Here is a 24,856-nt window from a genome sequence, read left to right as displayed (position 1 = left end):
CCCCTTGCTAGCAGTATTAAGAACCTGTGAGGTCACAGCCCTGAGAAATGATTGTTTTAATTTTGTGCATAGATGACTCCAGTTTATCCCCTGCCGCAGTAATGTTGCCCCTGCTATAATGGGGGAAATAAAGATGAAATACCACCATTCTTATTTTGCACTAATTTGCAAAAGACTTGTTTACTTCTGTAAAATTTAAAGTTTATAGCCAAAACAGGTATATCATAGTGTAAGAGTGTACATTGGCAAAACTGTGTTTTTAGTTGCTGGTGTATGAGAAACACACTTTTTTGTATGAAAAACATCTCTTTGAATGGCTAAAATACCTGTGCGTTTTTTTTCTTTTTCTAAAGACACTTTAATGTCATTTTTTTGTATTGACTTCTTTCTGAACTTCAGGTTTTGTTTTACTTATAGTAGTATTTGCTGTTGCTCTTGACAGTTCCCGAGGAGTCGCATCTTGATGTTGATAACTAACCAAGTGGGATGCATGTGTGAGACGTGACCCCCTCTAGTGGTTAATGGCTTAGGGAAGTGCAGTTACCCGGTAACCAGGTTCAGGGACCTGAGCTTGCCGATGATTGCTGCTGGATTTGTGTTCGCGGTTGTGAGACATCAGCTTGAAGTTAATGCGACTGCCTATGATAATGAGCTCTCTTTGGGCACATTTGTCCAAGTGGTGGTTGTTGCTTCCTTTTCGGGTAAAAGCTGAGACGTATTTGAATAGAAACTTGGCATTTATGTGTATGCTTATTAAAGAGTAATGCGTTATCTTTTTGAATAGTGTTAAACTTAACAACCAAAAAGAGATCATTAATTCTGTAATTTGCCCTTCATTAGTGAAAAGCAGTTGCCCTTCAACTTTTGCTTTGCAGCATGTGAAGGGTTTTCAGACACTGTAGTTCCAGGAAACACAGGATTCCATTTGTCTTTTTTTTTTTAATTTTTTAGTTTTTTGTTGTTGTTGTTCAGATAAGCTTAAGCATGTGAGTCATTTTAATAAAGGCTGCCAAAGAATAGGACTATTTAAAGGTGGTTTTATAAATTTAGAGAAAGAGCTAAGCAGAAGAAATATAAATTGAATTGAGTAGGAGGCTTTACTTGTTTAAAACTGGATTTATAAAGACACTAATTGCATAAATGCAAAACTAATGTAAAAAAACCCGACAAAATAAACAATAAAAGCAGACCCTCCCACTCTGCAGCTCTCTAATTCCAGAAGTGTCTTGAGTTCCAGGTGCCTTCCCAGTTGACTCCAAAATCCCGGAGGTGCCTTCATTCCTGTTTCTTTGCTTGTCCAGAGCTGCTCCTCTCAGCAGAGGACAGGGTGTCTAGTGCTTGTCTTAGTTTCATTGTGGTCCAGATTTTAGGCAAGCCAGTGTTAAGTTCTTCATGAAGTCTGATTCGATAGGTGCAATCTGCTTGTATCTAGCACTGTTCATATTTACATAGAATTTCAGCTGTTAACTTTTTTTTTTTTTTTTTGGGTGGTAAGTGGAGGATTAAATAGTTGTCTGATCTTCTGATCTTGACAGCCTACTGTGGAAACTTCATACCGGGTCTAGCCTTTAGTCCTGTGTTCTAGGTTATGTTTTTTTTTTGTTTTGGTAGGTAAAAAAATCACTTTTCATACATAGCAATAAAAACAGGTCAAGTTCTGAATTTGGTTATGTGAGTTAAATCTCAACACCTTTTGCTTTCAAATTCCTTTAACAGTTGCTTTTTCAAAAAAACAGGAAGTAATGTGCAGTGGTAGCTGAGAAATTAATGACTATTTTGAGTTTAGAGAGCTTGTCAAAAGACAGGAAAAATGACTTTTTTTTTTTTTTTCAAGAAATTGTTCTAAGTTCATTGCAGCTCATGGCTATTTTAAAACAGGCTTGTTTATCATGATCAATATCCCCTAATATTGTTATAAAATGGAAGTTTTAATTAATTTGCTTTTTAAAAAACTTGTTCTTGAAACATCAGTTCTGGTATCAGAAAATAGGTAGGTCACAAAAAGATACTAGAATTCTTTGTAATCAATGTCTTTTGAGTTACCTGAACAAAGGCAACTGATACCCTACCAGAAAGGGTCTGAGGAAATAAATTGAATGATGGCTTTTGCTAAAAGAAGGTATTGTATTGTGATATGTTAGCATGAATGCCTCATGCAAGACAAAGGCACTAAGAGTTCTGGTCGTCTGCACTTTGTTGGGTTTAATTTCCAGCGTTTAATGGCAAGACTTTCAATTTTCTTCAATTGACCACAGCAACTAAAGGAGGAAGTAAATGAGCTGTCAGCACTAGAAGGCTGTTACACTCTGTAAAAGCAGTTAGAAGTGGGACACATTTAACTTACTAATAGAATGAATTAAATAAGTGGCAATTATCCTTAGTTATTCACCCTCACACATATTCTGTGAACACTGTGAAAGACAAAATATTTGTTGGTGAGACTGGGAATTTGTAGTATTCAAAACTGATAGTGCTAGTCTAGTATTGTTGAAGTCTAAGATAAATTTCTATTGATTTCTTTTATTCAGAGTTTCAGCTTAGATTGTATCACTGCTTTTCCTCTAACTGAGGTAAATTCCATGAACCTAATTGCTAGATAAAGATGTTTGCACAGATGCAATTGGGGTGCAAATTTGAATGCACTGCAATACTGGTTTCTTAGGAATTTGTTTTTTTTAAAGTTTGGCTTTTTAAATTAAGGTGCCAGGAGAGGGCTGAAAAAAATCCTGAATGCACAGAATTTATTTTGAATGAGTCTAGTTGTTATGGGACACAAGTCTGATTTGGAACATGGATGTCCTTTCCTTTGGAGATGAGGCTGATGTAAGTGACATTAATCTTTCTTTTAAAAATTTGTGCTGAAATTCATTCTGATTTCCCTGAATCCAGATATGGATTTCATCTGTTGTGGTGGAGAAGGATATAATGCATTAGTGATGGTGAGCATTGGGAAAAATTGTTAGTGTGTAAATCATCTGCTTGTATTTTCCTTTATAATTTAGAAGTAATTAAAATTAGCTTAGTGTTGTGTATCATAAAGCTATGCACTCTTTTCCTCTAAGAATTGCATTAGGTATAACTTTCAAAATGCGAATACTTGATCACCACTGGCTCAATGGGAGAGCTGCCTTCTGCCACAGATAGATGCTTTGGCAGGGTATAGGAACTATGCTCTGACTTCGAAATCTTTAACAACTGACTTTAATTATCCTACAGTACCATAACTGAGCTGTTACAGATTCATCTTTTTGTGCAATGAGTCCAGCTGGATTCAGAATGCTTTTCCATGACTAATGTTCTCTTTTACATGGAAATGTTTCTCATCAGAACTGTATTTCTCTCTGAAACATTTCTTTGTTCTGATGCCAACTTAATTAAATATTTAAAAATGCTTCTGTCTTATTTAATATTTCTGGGGAAGAACAAATTGAGTTGAATGTAATCCTGAAAGAGACATGAAAATGGTAGGATGAAGAATATGAAGTGTAAGACTGTGTGTGGAGTACAGTTACCAGCTTGAAAAACAGGGAAACTACCTGAAAATAAAAGAAAACGGAGATGGTATTTAAAGAAACATTAATATCTCTCTGCTTGATTGTCTTATAAAGGTAATTACTTTAATGTTGTGTATTACCTTGATGATTTCTTTCATAACTAACTGGGTTTCGTTTATCAGAAAAATACTCCATTTTTCAGTTATAGCAATAGACTGTAGTTAACAGTTTAAGACTAAATAAATACTCAAATGATAAAAAATTCTGAAGATACACTAACATTTCAGTTAACGAGCTCTCTGATAGTGTGTACTCTTCTGCCTGCACTTCACCAAAACAGATGATTTTAATGATTACGTCTATTTCAGGACATGGTTAGAAGCAGATTAATAAGCTGATCAGCCAGTTTTGTGGCTCAAAAAGATTGTAATGACACTCATATCTTTGATTAGGTGGGATTTTGTTTTTATTTATAGAATTTTGGAGAAAAGGGAGTGCAACAAATAACTTCAGCCATTTCACATACTGGATATTTCTGTTTTGCATTATGATTGTTATGGCTTTCGCTGTTGCTTATATCTTTGCTTGTGTAACATATTGAAGTTCACATCTTTATTTTCTACTTTATCTTTAAGATTTTTAGATCTTTAATCTCAGATGGACTCCTACTATGTACACATGCTATATAATGGAAAATTAAATGTTTGCAGTATTTGAAACATTGACAATAAAATGTTCTCCATTATACAATACTAACTACGTTTATGTAATGCTATCTTAAGAAAAATATTTAAAAAATTATTTAACTGGGAAAAAGTCTTAACTCTGCTTATGTGGTTCTGGTCAGTTACTATTCAGGAATGAGAGAAGTAGTAGTCTTCCATTAAAGCAACAGCTCAATGCTCCATACTGGTCAGATATCAAATAGATTATTAGGAACAATTATGAAAGGGAATACAAAATGAATCAGAAAGTATCACTGTGCTTTCCTACACATCTGTAGTATACCATATAGCTTGACTATTGTCCAGTTGTGATCCCCAGATGTCATAACCAATACAGAAAAAATGGAAGACTGATTACCAGAATGCTCAGATGTGTATAATGGCTCCTATGCAATGAGTGATTATGGAGAGTTTGGAAAAAATGAGTAAGAAAGAATGTGACTCAAGTGTGCAAAACCATGCTGATAGAGAGTAAATAGTAAGATTTATTTTTTTTACCATCTCATCTAAATAAATTGTATCAGTAGTGGATGTTGATGTTGGAGAAACGTTGAACCAAGTACTTCTGTTTCTGGTAAATGTTCGTCATTCAAGTTCTAGCCAGCACTCTCTGATAAGAATTGGTTAGGTATCATGGCAGAGCTCAATATTCAAGAAAAGTTTATGGAGAATAAAGTTGTCATGTTTAATCCCATTTAAGAATTTAGTTTTATATTGTCTTGCTAGAGAAGCAACCGGCTTAAAATCATACTGAGTGTGATAAAAGGTAAAATAACCTGTGATACCTAGTTTTCCTAAAGTTTGAAGAGGTTACTCATAAGTGCTTGCAGCGGCTGAGCTGTCTGTAAAATGAAACATGTATGCCTGAAACTATTTGAAAGACTAGGACAGAGATTTGCATAAAGCTTTGCTTCAGAAATGTGTGGGAAAGAAAGTAAAAAATTTGAAGTTAATAACTTTTTTGATTTTGTGACTCCTCTCACTATCACCTTTTTTTAATCTAGCTGGTACTGCAGCATAATATTTTTCAGAGATGCTGTGTGCAGTTTGAGCTCTGTTCTTCATTGAAGGCTGAGTTCATATAAAAATATCAAACAGTAGTCCATGCATACGAATCCCAAAATAAACACTGAGAAGTGTAATATAGTATATAGTGACTTCTCAGTACCACTAGTTGCATATTCTTATAGGTGTATTCATAACATTACTCTTTAAAACAAATCATAACTGCAGTTCTAGTCCATGCAGAGCACTAACTGCTCACATGGTAATGTGTCTATATATGCCCAGATGATCAAAAGATTGGATTTAGAGATATCATTGCAGAAACAGTGATAACTGTTTTTAAAGAAAAAGAAATAGGCCATCATCTTCCTCCTTGCCCTTCCATGAACAGTTAAACAATTAAAGATGTAAAATTACTGGAAGAACAATGCCATGTAAAAGCAATTCTCATTAGCGGGTCCTTCAGTTGCTATATTTTGAGCTTTTTTGCGAACTCTATATTTATATTGCAGATATAAAGGTCATATCCTTGTTTCATGTATTAGTAAACACAAGTTTAAATAAATCCTTTGGGTTTTTATGTTCTGTATAGATGTCAGTCATGCAGATTTCTTGCCATTGGGCATCATATTTAATGTAAAAAACTGTGTATTTAGAAGCCTATCTTTAGATATTCAATATTAAGAATTTGGCCTTAGGTGGCCCACATTAAATGTCAATCCAGTTTGGAGAGATTCTAGTCATTAATAGATGGTGCTGTTGATATCTGTCTTTCATAGGAAAATTTACTGACACTGTGGTACTGCCAGCTATTGCTGATTGTAAATATATATTCAAAGATTTGTACTGTGTTAAAAGTAAGTTTATTTTCAGGCAACTAATATGTTTAAATATCAGAACCCATAGATTTGTTTGATGTTTAGAAAAAATTGTTTACAGATGCTGACGGTTTTTTTCTATATTGTAGTTGGGAATTTCTGTTCAATGTTAAATTGCAAAGGTTGTTTTTCTTTCCAGTTAGACACACTATATAAAAATCTTTTCCTGTGTGTTTTTATTAGGATTGCTTGAGCTGCTCCTAAAAATAAGAATAAATAGAGTATATTATTATTAGATGGTTGCTCATGTTCCTTTGGGTTGAATTGACTAAAAGGCATGGGTATTTTTTGTTTTTTCTCCTCTACCATTATTTGGATTCCTTGGGTTCTTTTATAGGATCTTTGGTTTGCAAGAGAAAGCCCTGGTTTTTTTTCCAATTAGAACATAACTTTGCTGTTTGGCCAGTCCTTGTTTTCTTAATGATCTAAATATGTGTAATATTAAACCTTGAATGTATTGGAGGCTCTCCTCCCTGTATGAGGAGAAGGACTTGGGTGTGCTGGTGCACAAAAAGCTCAACGTGGCTCAGTAGTGTGCACTTACAGCCCACAAAGCCAACCATATCCTGGGCTGCATCCAAAGAAGCGTGGTCGAGGGAGGTGATTCTTCCCTCTACTCCCCTTTTGTGAGACCCCACCTGCAGTACTGCTGGAGCCCCCAACATAGAAAGGTCATGGACCTGTTGGAACAAGTCCAGAGAAGGGCCATGAAGATGGTCAGAGGGCTGGAGCACCTCTGCTGTGAAGACAGGCTGAGAGTTGAGGTTATTCAGCCTGGAGGAGAGAAGGCTCTAGGGACACCTTATAGCAGGCTTCCAGTTCCTAAAAGGGGCTTATAAGAAAGGTGGGGACATACTTTTTAGTAGGGTTTTAAACTGCAAGAGGGTAGACTAAATATTAAGAAGAAAGTCTTTACTGTGAAGGTGGTGAGACACTGGAACAGGTTGCCCAGAGAAGCTGTGGATGCCCCATCCCTGGCAGTGTTGAAGGCCAGGCTGCATGGGACTTTGAGCAACCTGGTCTGGTGAAAGGTGTCCCTGCCCATGGCAGGGGAGTTGGAACTAGATAATCTTTAAGGTCCCTTCCAACTCAAACCATTCTGTGATTCAGGACTGATACAAACTTCAGGATCTGATCCAAAGCTACTGAAGGATGTAAGAATATGTAACCCAAATCTTTACTAATAGTTGTGCATCCAGCTCCAACTTAGAGAGGGTTATTTCTCATTTACCATGGTCTCTAGTAACCAAAACACAGAGTCATTTCAGTTCAGTTCTTCCTTTCCCTTCTGGCCTAATTGTGATCCCAGTGTGGTTAATAGGAGAAGGCTTTGAACCCCTCATTCAGTCTCCTCATGTTTTTATTGTAGTAAAATTTAAGCGTAAAAATCTTAGCTCTGGAGACTAAGAAATTCCTCTTAAAATGCGAAGAGAAAGAAGTTTTTTATTGAAATAAGTCCAGCGTGGTGTTTAGTTATTGTATTTGAAAATGTGCATAATGAAAATTTAACATCTGTGAAATTTGAAATTGACACATTATTCTAAACATTTAAATTTTTTCCTAATAGAAATAAAAAGAACATTTGTCTGGTTTTGAAGCAGTATAAAGTCATATGTTTAACTTCTGCCTGGTCTTCCTTTTGTTAGGAGCCTCTGGTTTATGCAAACAGAAGCTTAGAAGCAGTTCCAGGTGAAAAGGTTCTGCGAGACAATAAGGAACAACGGGATCAACAAAATCGTCTGAAAGAAATAGATCATCAGCTGAAATCCCTAGAGAGAAATCTTGTAAGTCTCCTATTTTTGTCATATTTTTCTCCTCTTGGTTTGAGAACTTTGGAGTTTACCATTCCATGTGTCTTAAAATAAAATCTAATTCTGCAACCTTGTGTAAATTCCTGAAGGAATACCCAAAGAAATATACAAGCAAAAGTCTCAAATAATTTTTCTTAGTCCGGGAAACATATTTTTCAGTTGTAATGCCTGTTTCCCATGAACATAGTGTTTTAGTGTTTTTCAGAGTGAAAGAAGTTATTTTCCTCTCTTCCTCCCCAGAGGGAGATAGCATAAACAATCATATATAAATACATCCTAAAAGGATTTTTTTTTTTTTTTATGGCTCATATAATTGTGTTCTTTGAAGAACCAGGTCTGGTGGGAATGTTGTATACACTAAGTTATTGGGTGATTTAGCTTTGCTGAATTCATTTAGTGTATTTTTGTAACTTAATTTTCATTTAATACCTGGATTTCATAGGTGCAAGGGCCTATAAATAGGATCACGTAAGTAAAATGGTAGTAAAAAATCATTACTGTTTTAGAATAAGTACATCGCATCTCATTCTTCTTACTACTTTGAGTAAGAGCAGGTAAGGAAAGGCAATTTAAAATCTAAGAGGATCGTTAAACATAATTTTTGCCTCCTAAGTTATTTCTAAGTCATAGAGCCAGGACTCACAAACCAAAACTTATGGGCCTTTCTCAGGTAATATACTACTATTCTTTTCTCTTTCAGCGAGTATAATTTATTAAATTACTCTCAAGTTACAATAACAAAATCTAACTAAAAAGTAGCGCTGGGGAACCTGAAGGCCTTCAGGAATCTTTTTATTAATTTTTAAATATACATTGTAAACATGCTGTTTGATCTGCGCTGAAAGAGCTACAAAGCAACCCGTACAGAAGAGAATTAGGGAGAAAATGTATACATTAAAAACAGATGAATTCAAAAGGAGAGTCCTAAGATGATAGAGTTGTCCTTTGTTTGGCATGAAAGGCAATGCTGGTATTTGTTTTTTTATGTTGGATCTCACATAGATCTTAAGAGCACAGGAAGAAAATCTCTTTCAATTTTTAATTTTTTGTTTGCTTTTTTTTAATAAATCTTTGAAGGTTTCCCTTGCTTAGGTGAAGTCAGGAACGAAACTGCTGAATACTTAAAAGAACATCACTGCATTAGTGTAGCTTGGCAGTAGTCATTAAAACCTGGATATATATATGTATTTTTAAGATTTTAACATCTTTGTTTAGTGTTATTTTTCTGCTTTGGGATGAGAAAGCTTTTGTTTCTCTATGGAATGTGCTATGTGGGGAAGACAAACTAGTATAGTTGTGTACAAGAGGCAGGTGAGATGACAGCTGGTATGGGTGACCTGATGAAGCTGCATTTTTACTAGGAAACCCCAAGAATTTTGGTACATTAGCAAGAGGCATCAGTATAGGTAATTGACATAAAAGAGGTGTGCAAATGGAGGTGGTGGTGACTGGAAATAATGAGCATGGATTTACCGAGAGTAAGTCATGCTTGACCAGCCTGATTGCTGTCTTTGATAAAATGACTAGATCTGCTCTGTAAGCTGGAGGGCAGGGCTGCCACTCACTGGGAGTTAGGCTGGAGGAGGGAGCTGACAGGAACAGTGTGAAATTCAAGGACAAATGCGGAGTTTTGCATTAGAGTGAAATAACTCCCTCTGACAGTGCAAGGTGGAGCCTGCCTGGCCGGGGAGCAGCCCTGCTGAAAAGGACCTGGCATTGTTGTGGGCAGCAGACTACACATGAGCCACCAGCAGTGGCTTAACAGTTAAGATTAACAGTGGACTTGGCTGTACGTACCTACATGAACTTAGCCAACAGATGAAAGGAATTAATTACTCCCCTTTGCCGGGTACTCATTAGACTGGTCTAGAGTATTGCATCCAGTTTTGGGCTCCCCAGTAAAGAAAGGTGTTGACTTACCTTAGCAAGTTCAGCAGAGGGCCACTGAGATGATCTGGGGCTAAAGCACTTCACCTGTGAGGCTAAGGAGACTTGGTTTGCTAAACCTGGAGAAGAGATGGCTCAGGCAGACGTAACAGTAGCTTCCTATTAATAAAGAGGGTGTTACAGAGAAGACAGAGCAGCAGTATCTTTACTGAGTTACATGGTGGGAGAACAAGAGGCAATATTAATAAATTGAAATGGGGAAGTTCCAACTGAATTTAAAGAACAAGAAAATACCTCTGAGGGTAACTGAGAATGGGAAGCAGGTTGCATGGAGAGACTGTGAAATATCCGTCCTTAAAATTTTGCGGACCTGGCTGGTCAAAGCCATAAGGTATTTGATCTGATCTCATAGCTGACCCTGCTTTGAGCAAGAGGTAGGACTAGAGACCTCTTGATACTCACCCTTCCCAGTCTGATGATTTTTTTTATTCTACAAGGAAAAAGATCAAGATATTTTATGCATTTCTCAGGTGGTTATCTTTCTTTAGTATAACTACACTGAAGGAAAAATAGTAAGACTGTGCATTTTAGGAATGTGTTTTTTGTGTGTAACTGATGTTTAGTGTTTTTCTTGTGTATTTATGGTTTTATGACTACGTTTGTTGCGTCAGACCAAAAAAATCTGTGTAGGCTACCCTTGGCTTGTGGAGGTCTTTATTCAGCAGTAGGGCTACCTTCTGCAGTAATCAGAGTTAGGACAAATACTGTTCTAGTTGTCTTTTATTGCTCTCAAAGTGATCTCCAGTGCAGATCAGAAGCTTTGTAATTCAGACAGTGCCATAACCACAGTGGTATAATCTGAATTCCTCATACAACTGTTGCTACAGCTGCAAAAACTTCAGCCACTATCTACATATGCAGGGTTTATGCTGGCAGTGCTTGAACTGCACAGCCAATATGGAGTACTTATGGAGTATAGGAACAGACTTCAGATGTCTTGGGCTTAGTGATCACGAGATGATAGTTTTTGATTTTTGGAGAAGTAAGAAGAGGGGTCAGCAGAACTGCTACCTTGGACTTCCAGAGGGCAAACTTTTTCCTATTTAGGAGCCTCGTCGACAGAGTCCCTTGGCAGGCAGTCCTGAAAGGCCACAGGGTCCAGGTTGGCTGGACGTTCTTCAAGAAGGTTATTTTAAAGGTGCAGGACGGGGCTGTCCCCATGTGCCAAATGATGAGCTAGTGGGGAAGACCAGCCTGGCTGAACAGAGAGCTTTGGCCGGAACTCGGGGAAAAAAGGAGAGTTTACCACCTCTGGGGAAGGGGCAGGCAACTCTGGAGGACTGTAAGGATGTCACGAGGTTATGCAGGGGGAAGATTTGAAAGACAAAAGCCCAGCTAGAACTCAGGCTGCCCACTGCTCTAAAAGATAAAAAAAATGCTTTTACAAATCCATTAGAAACAAAAGGAGGGCCAAGGAGAATTTGCATCCTTTATTGAATGTGTGGGGGAACATTGCCACAAAGCATGAGGAAAAACCTGACGTACTTAATGCTTTCTTTGCCTCAGTCTTTAACAGCAAGCCCAGCTTCCTTCTGGGTACTTGGCCCCCTGAGCTGGAAGCCAGGGGCGAGGAGCAGAATGAAGTCTCCACAGCCCAGGAGGAAACAGCTGGGGACCTGCTGCTCCGCTTAGACACACAGAAGTCTATGAGGCCAGTTGGGATCCACCTGGAGGTACTGAGGGAGCTGGCAGAGGAGCTCACCAAGCCACTCTCCATCATTTATCAGCAGTCCTGGCTAAGTGGGCAGGTCCCAGCAGCCTGGAGGTCAGCCAGCGTGACACCCATCTACAAGAAGGGCAGGAAGGAGGATCTGGGGAACTACAGGCCTGTCAGCCTGACCTCAGTGCCGGGGAAAGTTATGGAGCAGATCAGCCTGAGCGCCATCACACGGCATGTGCAGGAGAACAGAGGGACTGGGCCCAGCATGTGTGGGTTTATGAGGGGCAGGTCCTGCTTGATGAACCTGATCTCCTTCTACAAGATGACCTGCCTAGTGGATGAAGGAAAGGCTGTGCATGTTGTTTACCTGGACTTTATTAAAGCCTTTGACAGTCTCCCACAGCATTCTCTGGGGAAACTGGCTGCTCACGGCTTGGACGGGTGCACTCTGCGCTGTGTAAAAAGCTGCTGGATGGCCGGGCCCAAGGAGTGGTGGTGGATGGAGTTACACCCAGCTGGTGCCCGGTCACAAGTGGTGTTCCCCAGGGCTCAGTGCTGGGGCCAGCTCTGCTTAGTATCTTTATCGACGATCTGCATAAGGGGATCGAGTGCACCCTCAGCCAGTTTGCAGATGACACCAAGTTGTGGGGGAGTGTTGACCTGCTGGAGGGCAGGCAGGCTCTGCAGGGGCATCCGGGCAGGCTGGACCCGTGGGCCGAGGCCGGTTGTACCAGGTTCAACAAGGCTCAATGCCGGGTCCCGCACATGGGTCACAGCAGCCCCACACAGCGCTACGGGCTGGGGGCAGAGCGGCTGGAAAGTGCCTGGGGGAAAAGGGCCTGGGGGTGCTGGCTGACAGCTGGATGAACATGAGCCAGCAGTGTGCCTAGGTGGCCAAGAAGGCCAACAGCATCCTGGCCTGTATCCAAAATAGCACGTCCTGCAGGACAAGGGCAGTGATTGTCCCCCTATACTTGGCACTGATGAGGCTGCAGCTTGAATACTGTGTTCGGTTTTGGGCCCCTCACTTCAGCACCTCAACACCCTTCTTGAAGTGTGTCCAGAGAAGGGCAGCAGAGCTGGTGAAGGGTCTGGAGCACAAGTCTTATGAGGAGCATCTGAGGGAACTGGGGTATTCCAGCCTGGAGAGGAGCAGGCTCAGGGGAGACCTTACTGCCCTCTACCTGAGAGCAACTGAAAGGGGGTTGCAGGCAGCTGGGTGTCAGTCGCTTCTCCCAGATAACAAGCAACAGGACAAGAGGAAATGGCCTCAAGTTGCACCGAGGGAGGTTTAGCCTGGATATTAGGAAAAATTTCTTCATTGAAAGGGTGGTTAAGCATTGCAACAGGCTGCCCAGGGAAGTGGTGGAATCACCAAATCACCATCCCTGGGGGTATTTAAAAAATGCATAGATGTGGTGCTTAGGGTCATGGTTTAGTGATGGACTTGTCAGTCCTGTGTTAACAGTTGGACTCTGATCTTAGAGTTTTTTTTCCAACCTGAATGATTCTCTGATTCTATGACAAGGAGGCAGTGATTCCTTTAGAGGCTGTTCACTTGGGGGTGTGTGTGTCACTAAAGTTAGGGAGCGTTTTTAACTCTTATTTTTTCACAGTTCCAAAATAATAGTAAAACTTTTATTAATACACTGCTTTAATACATTAAACAGGTAAAAGATGAGGGGGCAAATAAATAGAGGAGTTCTGTGTAACTTCAGTATATTTTATATGTTAATAGGCAAAGAGGTAAATCAAGTTGGCTCATTGTCATCTTTTCCTAGTCATTGACCTTTATATCACTTTTTGTCACTGCTGACCTTGTTCATGAGGCAAACACAATCTGAGGAAGTGTGTCTGGGACTGTACGATAGTCTACGGCAGGCCTGGGAAATGCAGTGGGCTGCTGACTCATTCAAATATTTTGTATATAAATGGGTCAGTTCCAAGTCTTGGTTGGATTATAGCAGTATTGTTTGGTTTCACATTACACAAAGAGTCTTGCAACATACCACACGTTTTTCCTTGGCTAGATTGTGTGTATTTAAAACTCTGAATTGATAGAATGCAATGCTAATTTACAGTGCTTATAAACATAGGGTATGTTGTCTGTACCAAAGCGTAACTCATGGCCAGACTAGCGTTGCTGTGTGCTATGCAGCATCGGGTAAGGCTTCTTCAGGGGGACATACTGTGTCATCTTAATCAGCTGCTGCTCTGTAGCATGACTCTAAGATCACACAAATATTTCATATTCATATGTTGTATTAGGTCCTCCGTGAGATACTTTGATTGCCAGTTTAAATTAAGAAGTATTCAACTCTAAATGTAGGTAGGTTTTTCCTGCTAACAGCAGAGTAAAACATATAGAAAATGTACACTTTTTTTTGTGTGAACAACAAAGAGCCACCAGAAAATACTGTTGTTTTTTTTTAGTTTCGTGTCCTTGATACCATGCTGTTTTGTCCAATCTTCTTTAGAAATAACTGTATTTTCCAGAAATAAGAGTAGAAGGTATCTCCTTCTGTTGCAACATACATAATTGAATAATGTTTTTGTTATTTGGTGTGGGAACGTCTAAAAATCAGGTGACTTATGCAGTGTGGATTGGGCACCTTGTTTCTATACTAAAGTAATATTTTGGCCATCAATTCTGTAACAATGTTAGCAGCAAAACTGCTCTCTGCCAGGAAACTGCAGGATGAAAGGCTAAATAGAATGCTTGGGTTAAGGACGTGTGTGTGTGGGAATATGTAGGTGGCATGTTTCCAGAATAATTTAATGATATCTGGAAATACTGTTTGTTATTCAATAGGTGGCACTCTTTGCTGTAGGTCAGAGGAAGAATGCCTGGGCATGGTTCTAGGAGATATTATTACTGGTGAAAACATTGTAATTTCTGTGGTATGAAATACAGGTTGTGAGAGATTGCCTCTCACTTTTGACCAGACTCCAGGTATGCAGCTTTTAACATTGCTATTTTTCTAGCTTAGCTAATTAAACAATTCAATTGTCTATTTAAAATTCACATTGCATTTCAATTTCTCCTTTACTCTTTCCTAAACCACTGTAATTTGCTGTGTAAAACTGGAAATAAATTCTCTGCTCTGAGTAGAGGAGGTGATTTGTCACCAGTTAGGAACGTTATTTCTGAATACGTGGTTATACTGGGCTTTATAATTTTAAAATATAGTATTTTACAATTTTAATGTCTGTGAGACGACTTATTTTAAAATGTACTTCAAAAAAAATCCCTCAGATAGAAGCTTTTCTTGTTGTTGTTTCTTTTGTTTGTTTATTTTTGTTTCCTAGGTAGAAATTATGGCTAGTTTAACTAGAGCAGAATTTAGCTCTGTGTGTTAGGGAGTAAGTTACAGTAGATATAAAGATAACTTTATTAATATATTTTTTTGTGTATGGTAGAATGCTGTATTTCCTCCACTACTGCAAAATTAATTATTCAAATGTATTTGTATAATGGTAGCTTTAATCTGACCCCTTCAAGGGGAACACATTCATCATATTTCTTGAGCAGTCTTTTTAGTAGGTGCTGGCATCTGAAATTACATTTATGAATTCCTCCATTACACTTTACCTCATGTATGCTGTGGGACTTCATTGTTTCAGGGAAGTCTGGGACTGAGCACACAAAACAAAGCTGTAAGATAAGACCTTAACATACTTTACAATTGATATAAAAACACAGAAAGTCTGCTAAGTATTATGCTTGAAGTAATGAGACTAAGGGCTTTGGACTCTGAGTTCCTCCTTTATTTTGAAAAAACCTGTCCCCAGTGAATTAATATACCAAAGAATGTATTGTATGCATTGAAATTTCAATCCAACTCAAATGTATCTGTACCGTGGTTTCTGGGCCCTTGCTGAATTTCTTTTAGGTTTTAGTTTGACCTTAGTTCACTACTTCTTCATTTGAAACCATGGCTGACTCTCTCCACATTCTTTCATCTTTCAGTTTCCTGGAAACCATTGAGCTTATCTTTGTTTTGTGAATTGCATTGTTAACTGCTGCTTCAAAAAAAAATGTTCAGCTGCCAAATGCCTGTTGCTGAGCATTAAAGAAAAGAATTTTATATAGAAAGAATAATAAAGGTAGTTATTTTTCAATTGTGGCTTCTAGTAGTTGGCCATTTGTGATAATCCAGTAGCGTGTTTGATGATGTGTTGAATTTCTTCATGGCACACAGTAGGTTTAGATACCCATCCAAGCGAGCTTTTCAGTAAGATAGTTTCACCTTTGTTGGCTAATATATGTGTTTTATTTCAAATGTCTTCAAGTGGAAGCTGATTCTTCCCTGCCAAAATCTAGCCACAGATGCCTGTTTTGTGGTTTTGGTTAAATATATAAATTTAAAAATATTTCAAATGCATATTAAATATATATGCATGTAGTTGTATGTATATACACACATATGTATAAACACTGTTACCTCTTAGCATGACTGAGATACTGATACCTACTTTAAAAAAATTAGTCTGCTTATTTGTGGTAAGTAATTTTAATACACAAGCTAAATCTGGTTTGCCTAGTCTTAAATTTAAATTTATCATCAGATGTCCATGCATCTCTGGAAATTATTTTTTCATAAATTTATGCAATCTAGTGGCCAAATACAGTATGTGATTGTCAGTTATTGAGGTCTTTTTTTTAATATATCTGATAATATGAAAATAAACATATTCTGTTACCTGAATAGCTGAACTTTGCAGGAAGGTGAACAATTGGTGTGGATGATGCAGGAAAAAAATTAGTAAATATATTGATGGTGTCAAGAGCCTTGATCACCCGCAGGAGCTTACTCTGAAAGGCATGATTCTTATCTTATTGATCTGTGGGGAAGGAAACCTTAGGATAAAATTAATTAATGTTTAGTGCTGGAGAAATTCTCACAAACCTTTTCATCATTTACTTGCATCAAGATGATGAGCGGGTTTGCTGTTGTACATGATTTTATTCCAGCGTTTTCCCTGAAACTGATTGAATTCAGTGCACCTGATCCTGACTCTGTATTAGGCATCTTTGAGAAAAGGAGAATAATTTGTTTCTGACTTCTACCATAATTCCTATCTTCCCCTTTAAAGGGAAGAAGAGCGCAAGGTGAAGTCCTACCATGTATTTGGGGAGTAATTTGTCAGCTAGACAATCCTATAATATAGTTTTCAGTCACAGTGTCTGCAGAAATTAATTGCTAATACTTTTGAACACAGGAATATAGCTGTATTTTTTGACCACGTTGTGCATTGGTAGTCCTCTAGGTTCTTCTGGGATGCTGTGCCGCAACATACAAATAGCAAACAACTTTATTTGAATTCACATAATATCATGTGGTGGCTCATTTCTGAATAAGCATACGTTTGTCCATACAAGCAGAACTTGTTTAATAAAACATTTTCATAACATATTTCATTGCACCAAATAAAGGGGAAAAGGACAACTTACCAAAGGAAGGCTGAGATGTACCAATTTCTACGTTATTCCTTCAGAAATTATCTACCAGGTTCTAAAGTCACTTGCCAAGTTTTTCACAAGCTTCATACAGATCTTCAAGTTTTACAGGAATTCATTCTCATTATGTGATTATCCAAAGTTGTTTCAGAATAAAATGTGGTAGCATTTCCATCTGGGAGAGAATGTTAGTGTGAACACCTTATTTTCTTAATTTAACAGCTACTACATGCATGAAAAGAGCAATAAGATTAATAGCAGATTGCTTAAAATTCAAATATTTCACTTACGATTAAAATAAATTTCCTATCTGATTGTTTTTCACAGTACTGTGAACAAGAATGAAGCAGCTTCTGAAAGTATTTATGATAAATAATTTGAAAACTATATATTGCATTAAGACTTAATAGAATCCAATAATTTTTAAATGAATGTTAAAGTTTTATTCATCGGTTACAATCTTAATGATGCTTCTAGTTTATATGGGAAATTATTAAAATAATATTTATATACATGCTGGAGCCTGTTAAATTGAACTACATCCATATGATGGTAAGTAATATTGCCAACTTGCATCGTAAGTATTACTTATGCATTGATACTCTGTATAAGAAATCATTGCTGGAATTTGATACCTGAAATGAGACCTCTTTAAAACATCCTGGGTTTCTAGATAAGAATGATCAAATTCTTTGTCCATTCAATGTACTGATCCTCCTCTGAAAATGTAGAGAGTTTCCAGTTAAGATGATGACTGTCAATCTACTTGCCCCAGAATATGTAGAAGAAAACTGAGAAGCATTTCCCTTCTTGTACTTCTCTCAGCTAATTTTGAACAAAGGAAGCCTTTTTTTCTTCCCCCCTCAACCTCTATATTTGTTCCTCTTCTGTTGCCCCATATCTTGCATATGATCTCTGTAGAGTTGAGCTTTCCCATCCTTTTTTTTTCTCCTCTATATTATGATGTTTGCCATCTTGAAATAACAAACCATCTTTGACTACCCACTATCTCTAAATTTATGTACTGCTATTTATAGTGATTGTTTGATCTTCCATTTTGTCTAACATGATTTAAATTTAACTGTAACAGCACTACTTTCTTAATTGTCTTTTATAAATGGTATTCAACACCACCAGATTCTTAGTAGAAATCTGTTTTGTCTTAGACAATGAGAGAGTTCATGAAAACCGATTTGCTTCTATGCTTTTATATTATTCCTTCAGTATATCCTTTTGTCACACTCTCTGACCTCAGCAAATATGACATAACGGTGTTCTTGTATTTGCATATTACTGTTTTTACTGTGCCATCCATTTATCTGCCCCCAACCTCTCCCACAATTATGTCTAAATGAGGTTATGTGTATCCACTAGCAAGACCCTTTTTCATTTCTTCTTAACTCTCCTTTCTCCCAAACTGTCATTTTCAGTTCATGGTTGAGATAAATACATGGCTTCAAAGCAGTACAGTGCTCTTCATCACTCAGTTGTTATATTTTTAAGCAATTGCATATTGCTCCACTTCCCTCATGCCTAAAGTCTTTTCAAAATACTTTTCAGTGAATTGATGAGGACTGTATTTCTGTTTAAGACGGTCAAGCATATTCAGTGGCGTTTCAGTGTTTTCCTAGTACTTGACTATCTGTGTATACGTAGCTTTTGTATGAATATACTTACAGGTTTGTTTGGGATTTTTTTCTCCTTTCTCTTCCTGTGTCTGTACATCTAGCATCACAGTGCAATGCAATGACTATGGCTTCTAGCTGCACTGGTATTAAAATAATAATGAACAATTTCTCTGGTTAGTACAGGTGTCCACAGCGTAAGATTTTTATCACTGAAGTTTGCATGTCCTTCTGAGGCAAGGAGAAGGTGTTTACTTGTTACACATCTCAACTGGCAAACTTAGGAGTTCCTCATTCCTTGCTGCTAGTTAGCAGTGTTCTTTAATCTCTGTAGGAAAGAAGCCTTGGTTTTGTTGGCCTGCTTGCAATCTGTGTACTAAAGAGAAATAGTCAGGAAAAAGCCTCTTTTTCTCTGCAAGTGTTGTAGGGGAAGGCTATGTTTCTTCTTTGCCCTAAGATGTCCCATTCAAAATGAGAGAAGAAAAACAACAGGACAGTGGTGGAGGAAACCTTCTGCAACATGTATGCAGGTGTAGTTTGTACTTTGTGGGTGAGTATTAATGTCTTGATCTTTTGATAAGTAGCATACAAGTGCATCTTTCCATCTCAGGGTTGGTGTTTGTGTAACGTAGTCTGCAATAAATGTAAACATAGGCATTTTTTGGCTGTGAGTCTCTCTTATACATGTGTGTCTGCATGTACAAACTGTGTAGTGGAGGTTTAATCTTTTCTTGAGACACTTTAACTTGTTAGGCCAGGATGGATGTGTAATCAAACAGCATCTCTAAAAGTGAAGGATGTAAAGCACATAGCAAATGACAGGGTGCTGATATTCTTGTAAATTACATCAAACTATTTGACAGCCACATGGGACTTCTAAGCCAAAAAACATCTTAAATGTCATAGCACAATGTGACTTTTATAATAAATACTTGTAATATTTTAGTGTTGACTCTCATATTTCAGTTTAAGCTATATAATAATTTATGCATGTTCACCTTAAAAGACAGTAATACTAAAGAAAAAAGTTATTTTTGGTATGATTCCTAAGAATATACAAATTCTATTAAATCTATAGATAAGATGGATATTGCAATTAATATATTAACACAAACTGATGGCATACTGTGATAAATCCAATAATCAGAGTTTTACAACAAAGCTTAGTTGAAAACTAGAAGTATTTCTGATGGATTTTTGGCTCCTACAAAACAGATTCCTGAGGTGACAACAGCAGTATTTCTAGCATGAATGCAATAATTTTCTTTTCAGAAACACTGTAATCCTGTTTACAGAGTCAAACAAAGTAGGTTTGAGAAATGCTTTGAAAGTTTTGTCTCATTGATCTAAATAGTCTAATTACACAGCATATTTTTTAGTTATGCTGCACAGCGCAGGCCAGTATGAAAAAGTACTTAGGAAGTTGGGATGTCACTTTTCCAGATCTTTACTTAAAATATTCCTCTCATTAGGAATCTGAAGAGCTAAGGGCATATAAACTTTTGATGGGAGAAATACGTAGATACCTAACACTTTGCTGCTGAGTGTTCATACTGGTTGCCAGTTTGGCAGAGTTGAGCATCTCGTGGCCTGTCTCATGCCTAAGTTTATATTTTTTTATTCCCAGATCGAGCATTCCTTTGTCCACAGGCTCCGTTTACTAGACGGGCTCAGAGCATGCCAATACGCCCAAGCAGCCATAAGTACAAAGCATGTTACCAGTCATGATCACGATTATGCCCGTGTTCTTTCAGAAACATAACCTAGGAAGTTAGCATCTGCCTTACAGTATTCCGCCACTTCCTTCAATGTCAACAATTTCATCTAAGTAGCTTGGTCTCCATTTTTCTTCATGCAAGAGAGTGACCTAACCTTCACATATATTTTTTGTAACTTTGAGATGAGGAAGCATGTAATCTCTCCAGTGATAAAGTTAAGATATTCATCTAGGAACACAAAATTCAGGGCCAAACCAGCACAGATTTGAGGGACAATATTTCTCTAGCCAGTGATGGGCAGGAAGCTCCTCTGGAAGAAAAGATAACATTCTGAGAACATTGTGTTGTGCAAAATACATAAACAGATTATTGTGTGGGGAGTAGGAACTTTTTGCAGGCGACCATCTCATTTTTCATCTAGATGAATGGTTTCTAACACCATGAATTTTGTTTTTCCTAGTGGTTTGTTTCAGGGCTGTGGTAGAGAGTTTTTTTTCCAGACTTGCCTATATCCTTGTCATTGAGGTGTCCCCTCATAAAAAAGTGGACGTATATTGAGACTTCGAAATCACTTTCTGGGCATGTACTTTTATAACTACGAAGGGCAAGTGTAATTGCCATCACACAACTGAATGTGTGTACCTAAGAGGCATGGCTGCATACTTTGTGATTAATCCTAATCTTTTAACACAGTCCTCTGATTCTGGAAGAAGCAGGGTTGTAGGCTCTTTTCTTTGGCTGTTTTTTCTGTTGTCTGATTAGTTTCGGGTTTGATTTCCCTTCTCCCCATTATCTCTTCATGTTGGCACTGTCCTGCTTACAATTATTGAGAAATGTACTTTGGTATATAATATTGCATGATAGCAACCGTTCTTTACAATTTTTCATTTCTAGAGTACTTATTCATGGAGATATGCTTATTAAATGGTGTGTTACCTTTATTTTCACCTGTTTGGGTAGTACCTAAAAAAAGAAGCCCATTATAATAAGTTGACATTGGAAGGCTCAAGATATTGACTGGGATTTGTAAGAAATGTTTTCCTCAAGTTCTTGATATGACCCATTTTTATTTTACTACTCTGCCAATTGTATTTTAGGAGAGAATAGGTTTATTTTAATTCCTTCCATAGAAGTGCCACGCTTTTAAATTCTTCATTTAAGAGTACTTGCACTATCTTCACAGGCTCTTTTTTTTCTTTATTTTTTGTTATCATTTAAAGATTAAATCAAATAGTGTAGTCAATTCCTTTTCCCAAATGCAAAGAGCAGTCAAAATTAAACACATCTCTGTACTAAGACTCTCCCTTTGTATGCCCCCTGCGACTGCCCTCTTTTTAGAGCACGTCCGCATTCTTCATGTGTTGTCTTAATTTTCTGACATGCAGGGGGCTCCCCATCCCTTTCTGGTGGGATCTAGTCTTTGTTCATATCTTGGTCATGTGGTCTTTTCTGCCTGGACTATTGATAGTCTTTGGTTAGAGGGTATGTATTTTTATTCTGTGTGAATTTATCTTCTGTAATGCCTTATTGAAAAACAGTGTAATTATACTGTGGGGTGTGTGTATATATATGTATGTATTGAACACTAAACAATATTTGTTGCTGAGTATTCAACTCTAAATGTTCTGAATGGTTTCAGTTTCTGGGATGTTCATAGAAAAAAAGATTAAAACTGGATAACTGCTTATACAAACATGAACGTTTGGTTGTAGCAGACCTTTTTTGTCCTAGCTGCTTTTCTTTCTGTAAATCAAAGCTTTCCCTCAAAGAAAACTCAAGGAAAAGTGGTGTCTCTCAGCAGGGAGTCTTCATTCTACAGGAAATAAACATTTTGTGCCTGTCCTCAGCTATTGGCTTAACTGTAATAGAAGCTTATTAAGAGAGTGCTGGAAGCCCCTGGTTTGTGAGGAGCAGTCCACAGGACTTCACCCGTTTTGTTGGAGCCACATGTATTACTTTCTCAATTTCACAGAATCTTATTGAAGGATCTCTTGTCAATGCAGACTTTCGTAGTTAGTACTATTTCTATTAAAAAATAATAATCTGAAGATTCACATATTAGGATAAGGTTTCCATACAAATGTAGCACATTTAAAAAGTTTTTTGATTTATCATATATTTAACAGATATACCTGTGTAATTGGGAAAGTAATTAGAGTTGTTTATTGCTAGAATTGTCACTCATGCAATATCTTATACTAATTTTTTGTTTAAGATAATTGATTTGGGATATAAAATCCAGTGTAAATACAAGTGGTTTTATTACTAGTATTTATAGGGACAAAGCTGGAAAGCAATAATGAGGAAAGTGACTTTAAAGTGGTAGCAACATGCAGATAGAGTTTTTAGTGTAATAAAGCATCAAAAGAACAGTGACCTTTTTGGTATTGTGTACAAAGGAAGGCATTATGGCCTTGTTTGTAAGAGTAATTTCAAGTACATTGTGATAATGGGTTCAGGGTACTTTCTCAGAAAGGCATGTCTTTAACTTGAACTTACATCACAATAATAATAAACCTGAATTATGTGAATTCAAAAAATGACAGAAGTCTTTAGAATGTAGAGATTATGGACTGGTTTGTGGAGAAAAAATATAAATTAAAAATTATGTATATATTAATCAAACTCTTTATAAGTGATACACAGAATGTAACCTGTAGATAGATCAGGAGCATTGATATGAAGTGAGAAGTGGTGTGTAATGAATTTGTGCAGACAATCATTATGCAAAAAAATGCCTTTACAGTTGTAAATAGTAGGAAAACTGAATTATCAGTGTTAGAAATTATTGTATGAATAATTTGATAGCTGGTTTATTCTGCCTTATTACCAGGTGACTTTCTGTAACTGTCTTGTTTCTGAAGGCGAAAGTGTTGCTTGCTTTTGAATGGATACACCTAGCAAATAATTTGGAGGAGGAAGAGTTGTGCCATGTGAATTAATCTTTTAGTATAAGCTGTGATACAGAAGTGGCCTTTTACCTTTTCTTTGTATTCTTTATTTTTCTATTACCCATATTTCCTTATCTGACAATTTGGTTTTTAAACTTTTATAATAGAATGTTTCTAATTTGTTTAGATGTTTCTAGGTTTGGTACTGAAGCCAGAGTTGCAGGTGCAATATATTAAAGCTAAAAACAAACAAACAAAGCATAGTATTGGAAACTGAATTGATAGTATCAGCAGGAAAATCAGCTGCACATTTAGATTCCTTACATTAATGGCATGTTTTTAATCTCATAAAAATTAACAGAAGATAAATTAGATTCAATTTGTTCTATTGTTACATACTACAAGAATTGCTTTTTTTTTTTAATGCGAGTGTTAATAAGAGGATGTTCTTAAAAGGAAAAGTAGTATCTGTATCTTCCTTGTTGTAATACCAGTGGCTTGCAACAGCATTTAGCTACAGAGAAGAGTGAGTGAGCAAATCTTTTAATTAACCTCCATGATTATGCATCATGCCCTCTTCATTAAATAGATCTATCAGGGAGAAAAGCCAGTTGTTTCTAATAATTTTCTAGTGCTTTTGTGGTTTGTATACTTCAGTGTTCTGAAGGTCGGATAGAACTACCAGACCATAAAATCCAGCCAGCGAGAGATCTGGAGCTAAGAGAGCTCAAGGATTTATTAAGTGATGTGAAACTCTATTGTTTTGTGCATGTGTTACATAATTGCTGTCAATGCAAGGCTGTTAAAATTCCCTGCTAGTAATAACACGAATACCATTTTATAGCTTCAAGAGGAGATAAAAGAAGCTTCTTAGTCAGCACTTCAACAATATCACAGCACATGTCAGTTTTATTATTCTGGGGCCTTCAGTTTTGGCAGATGCTCTCCATTCTGGCTGTGGTGTGGTAATTACCATATAAATTAAGCAGTGAAATAAGCTGAGTGCAGCCTTATCCCTGCTGCCTGTAACCAGGTTGCAAGTACTGCAGTGTGAAACAGGCATAATTCAGGCTGATTATATTTAGAAGGCCACATTTTGAAATGCTGGCCCTTTATCTCTATTCAAGTCAATTTTAAAAGTAAATTGAAGCTGTTTAGTTGCTGTGCAAACAGAAGGATCATTCTTTCTCCACAAGGTACTCGCCATAATAGCATTTCAGGAATTAGTTTAATCCATCCAGGTTTGATTCATAGCCACTAATTATATTGCAGCATACATTCTAATGCTTCAAATTATATGTGTCCTTACTTTAATGAGTTATAACTAGTCCTTAAATTAGGAGCTTTGCACTTTTCTTTTATATCCAACAGGCTTTACTTGGGATTTCATGGGATTAAACTACTATGGAAAGTCTAGGAAAGTGAGCTAAAATGACTGGATTTGGTTTCTTTTGCTTTGTGGTTTTTTTCCTAATTCAGTGAATTTTGCTCATTTGTGAAGCCTTGGAAGTTATAAAATCGAGTCCAAATGCAAATTCCTCTGGTGATAGTGATAAACAAGACATATTTCTCCATGCAATAAGTTAACTGCATGTGTCAAGAGTGGGCAAAGAAAATAAAGATGATGTGAATGACTGATGC

At 37.2% G+C, this 24,856-nt stretch overlaps 1 protein-coding gene across 7 annotated transcripts in view; it reads left to right on the top strand.

Annotated features, from left to right (window-relative positions):
- FSIP1 (fibrous sheath interacting protein 1) overlaps nt 1-24,856 on the top strand; it is an 89,803-nt gene that overhangs the window by 21,529 nt on the left and 43,418 nt on the right. For all 7 annotated transcript variants that reach the window (XM_056347028.1, XM_056347029.1, XM_056347031.1 and 4 more), the window contains one exon: nt 7,749-7,886. In XM_056347028.1, the coding sequence (XP_056203003.1) occupies nt 7,749-7,886 (138 nt within the window). The remainder of the gene's footprint in view (nt 1-7,748; nt 7,887-24,856) is intronic.

The sequence above is a fragment of the Falco biarmicus genome, chromosome 7 (genome assembly GCF_023638135.1).
Source record: "Falco biarmicus isolate bFalBia1 chromosome 7, bFalBia1.pri, whole genome shotgun sequence".
Lineage (NCBI taxonomy): Eukaryota > Metazoa > Chordata > Aves > Falconiformes > Falconidae > Falco > Falco biarmicus.
This window is presented reverse-complemented; position numbering and strand designations above follow the sequence as displayed.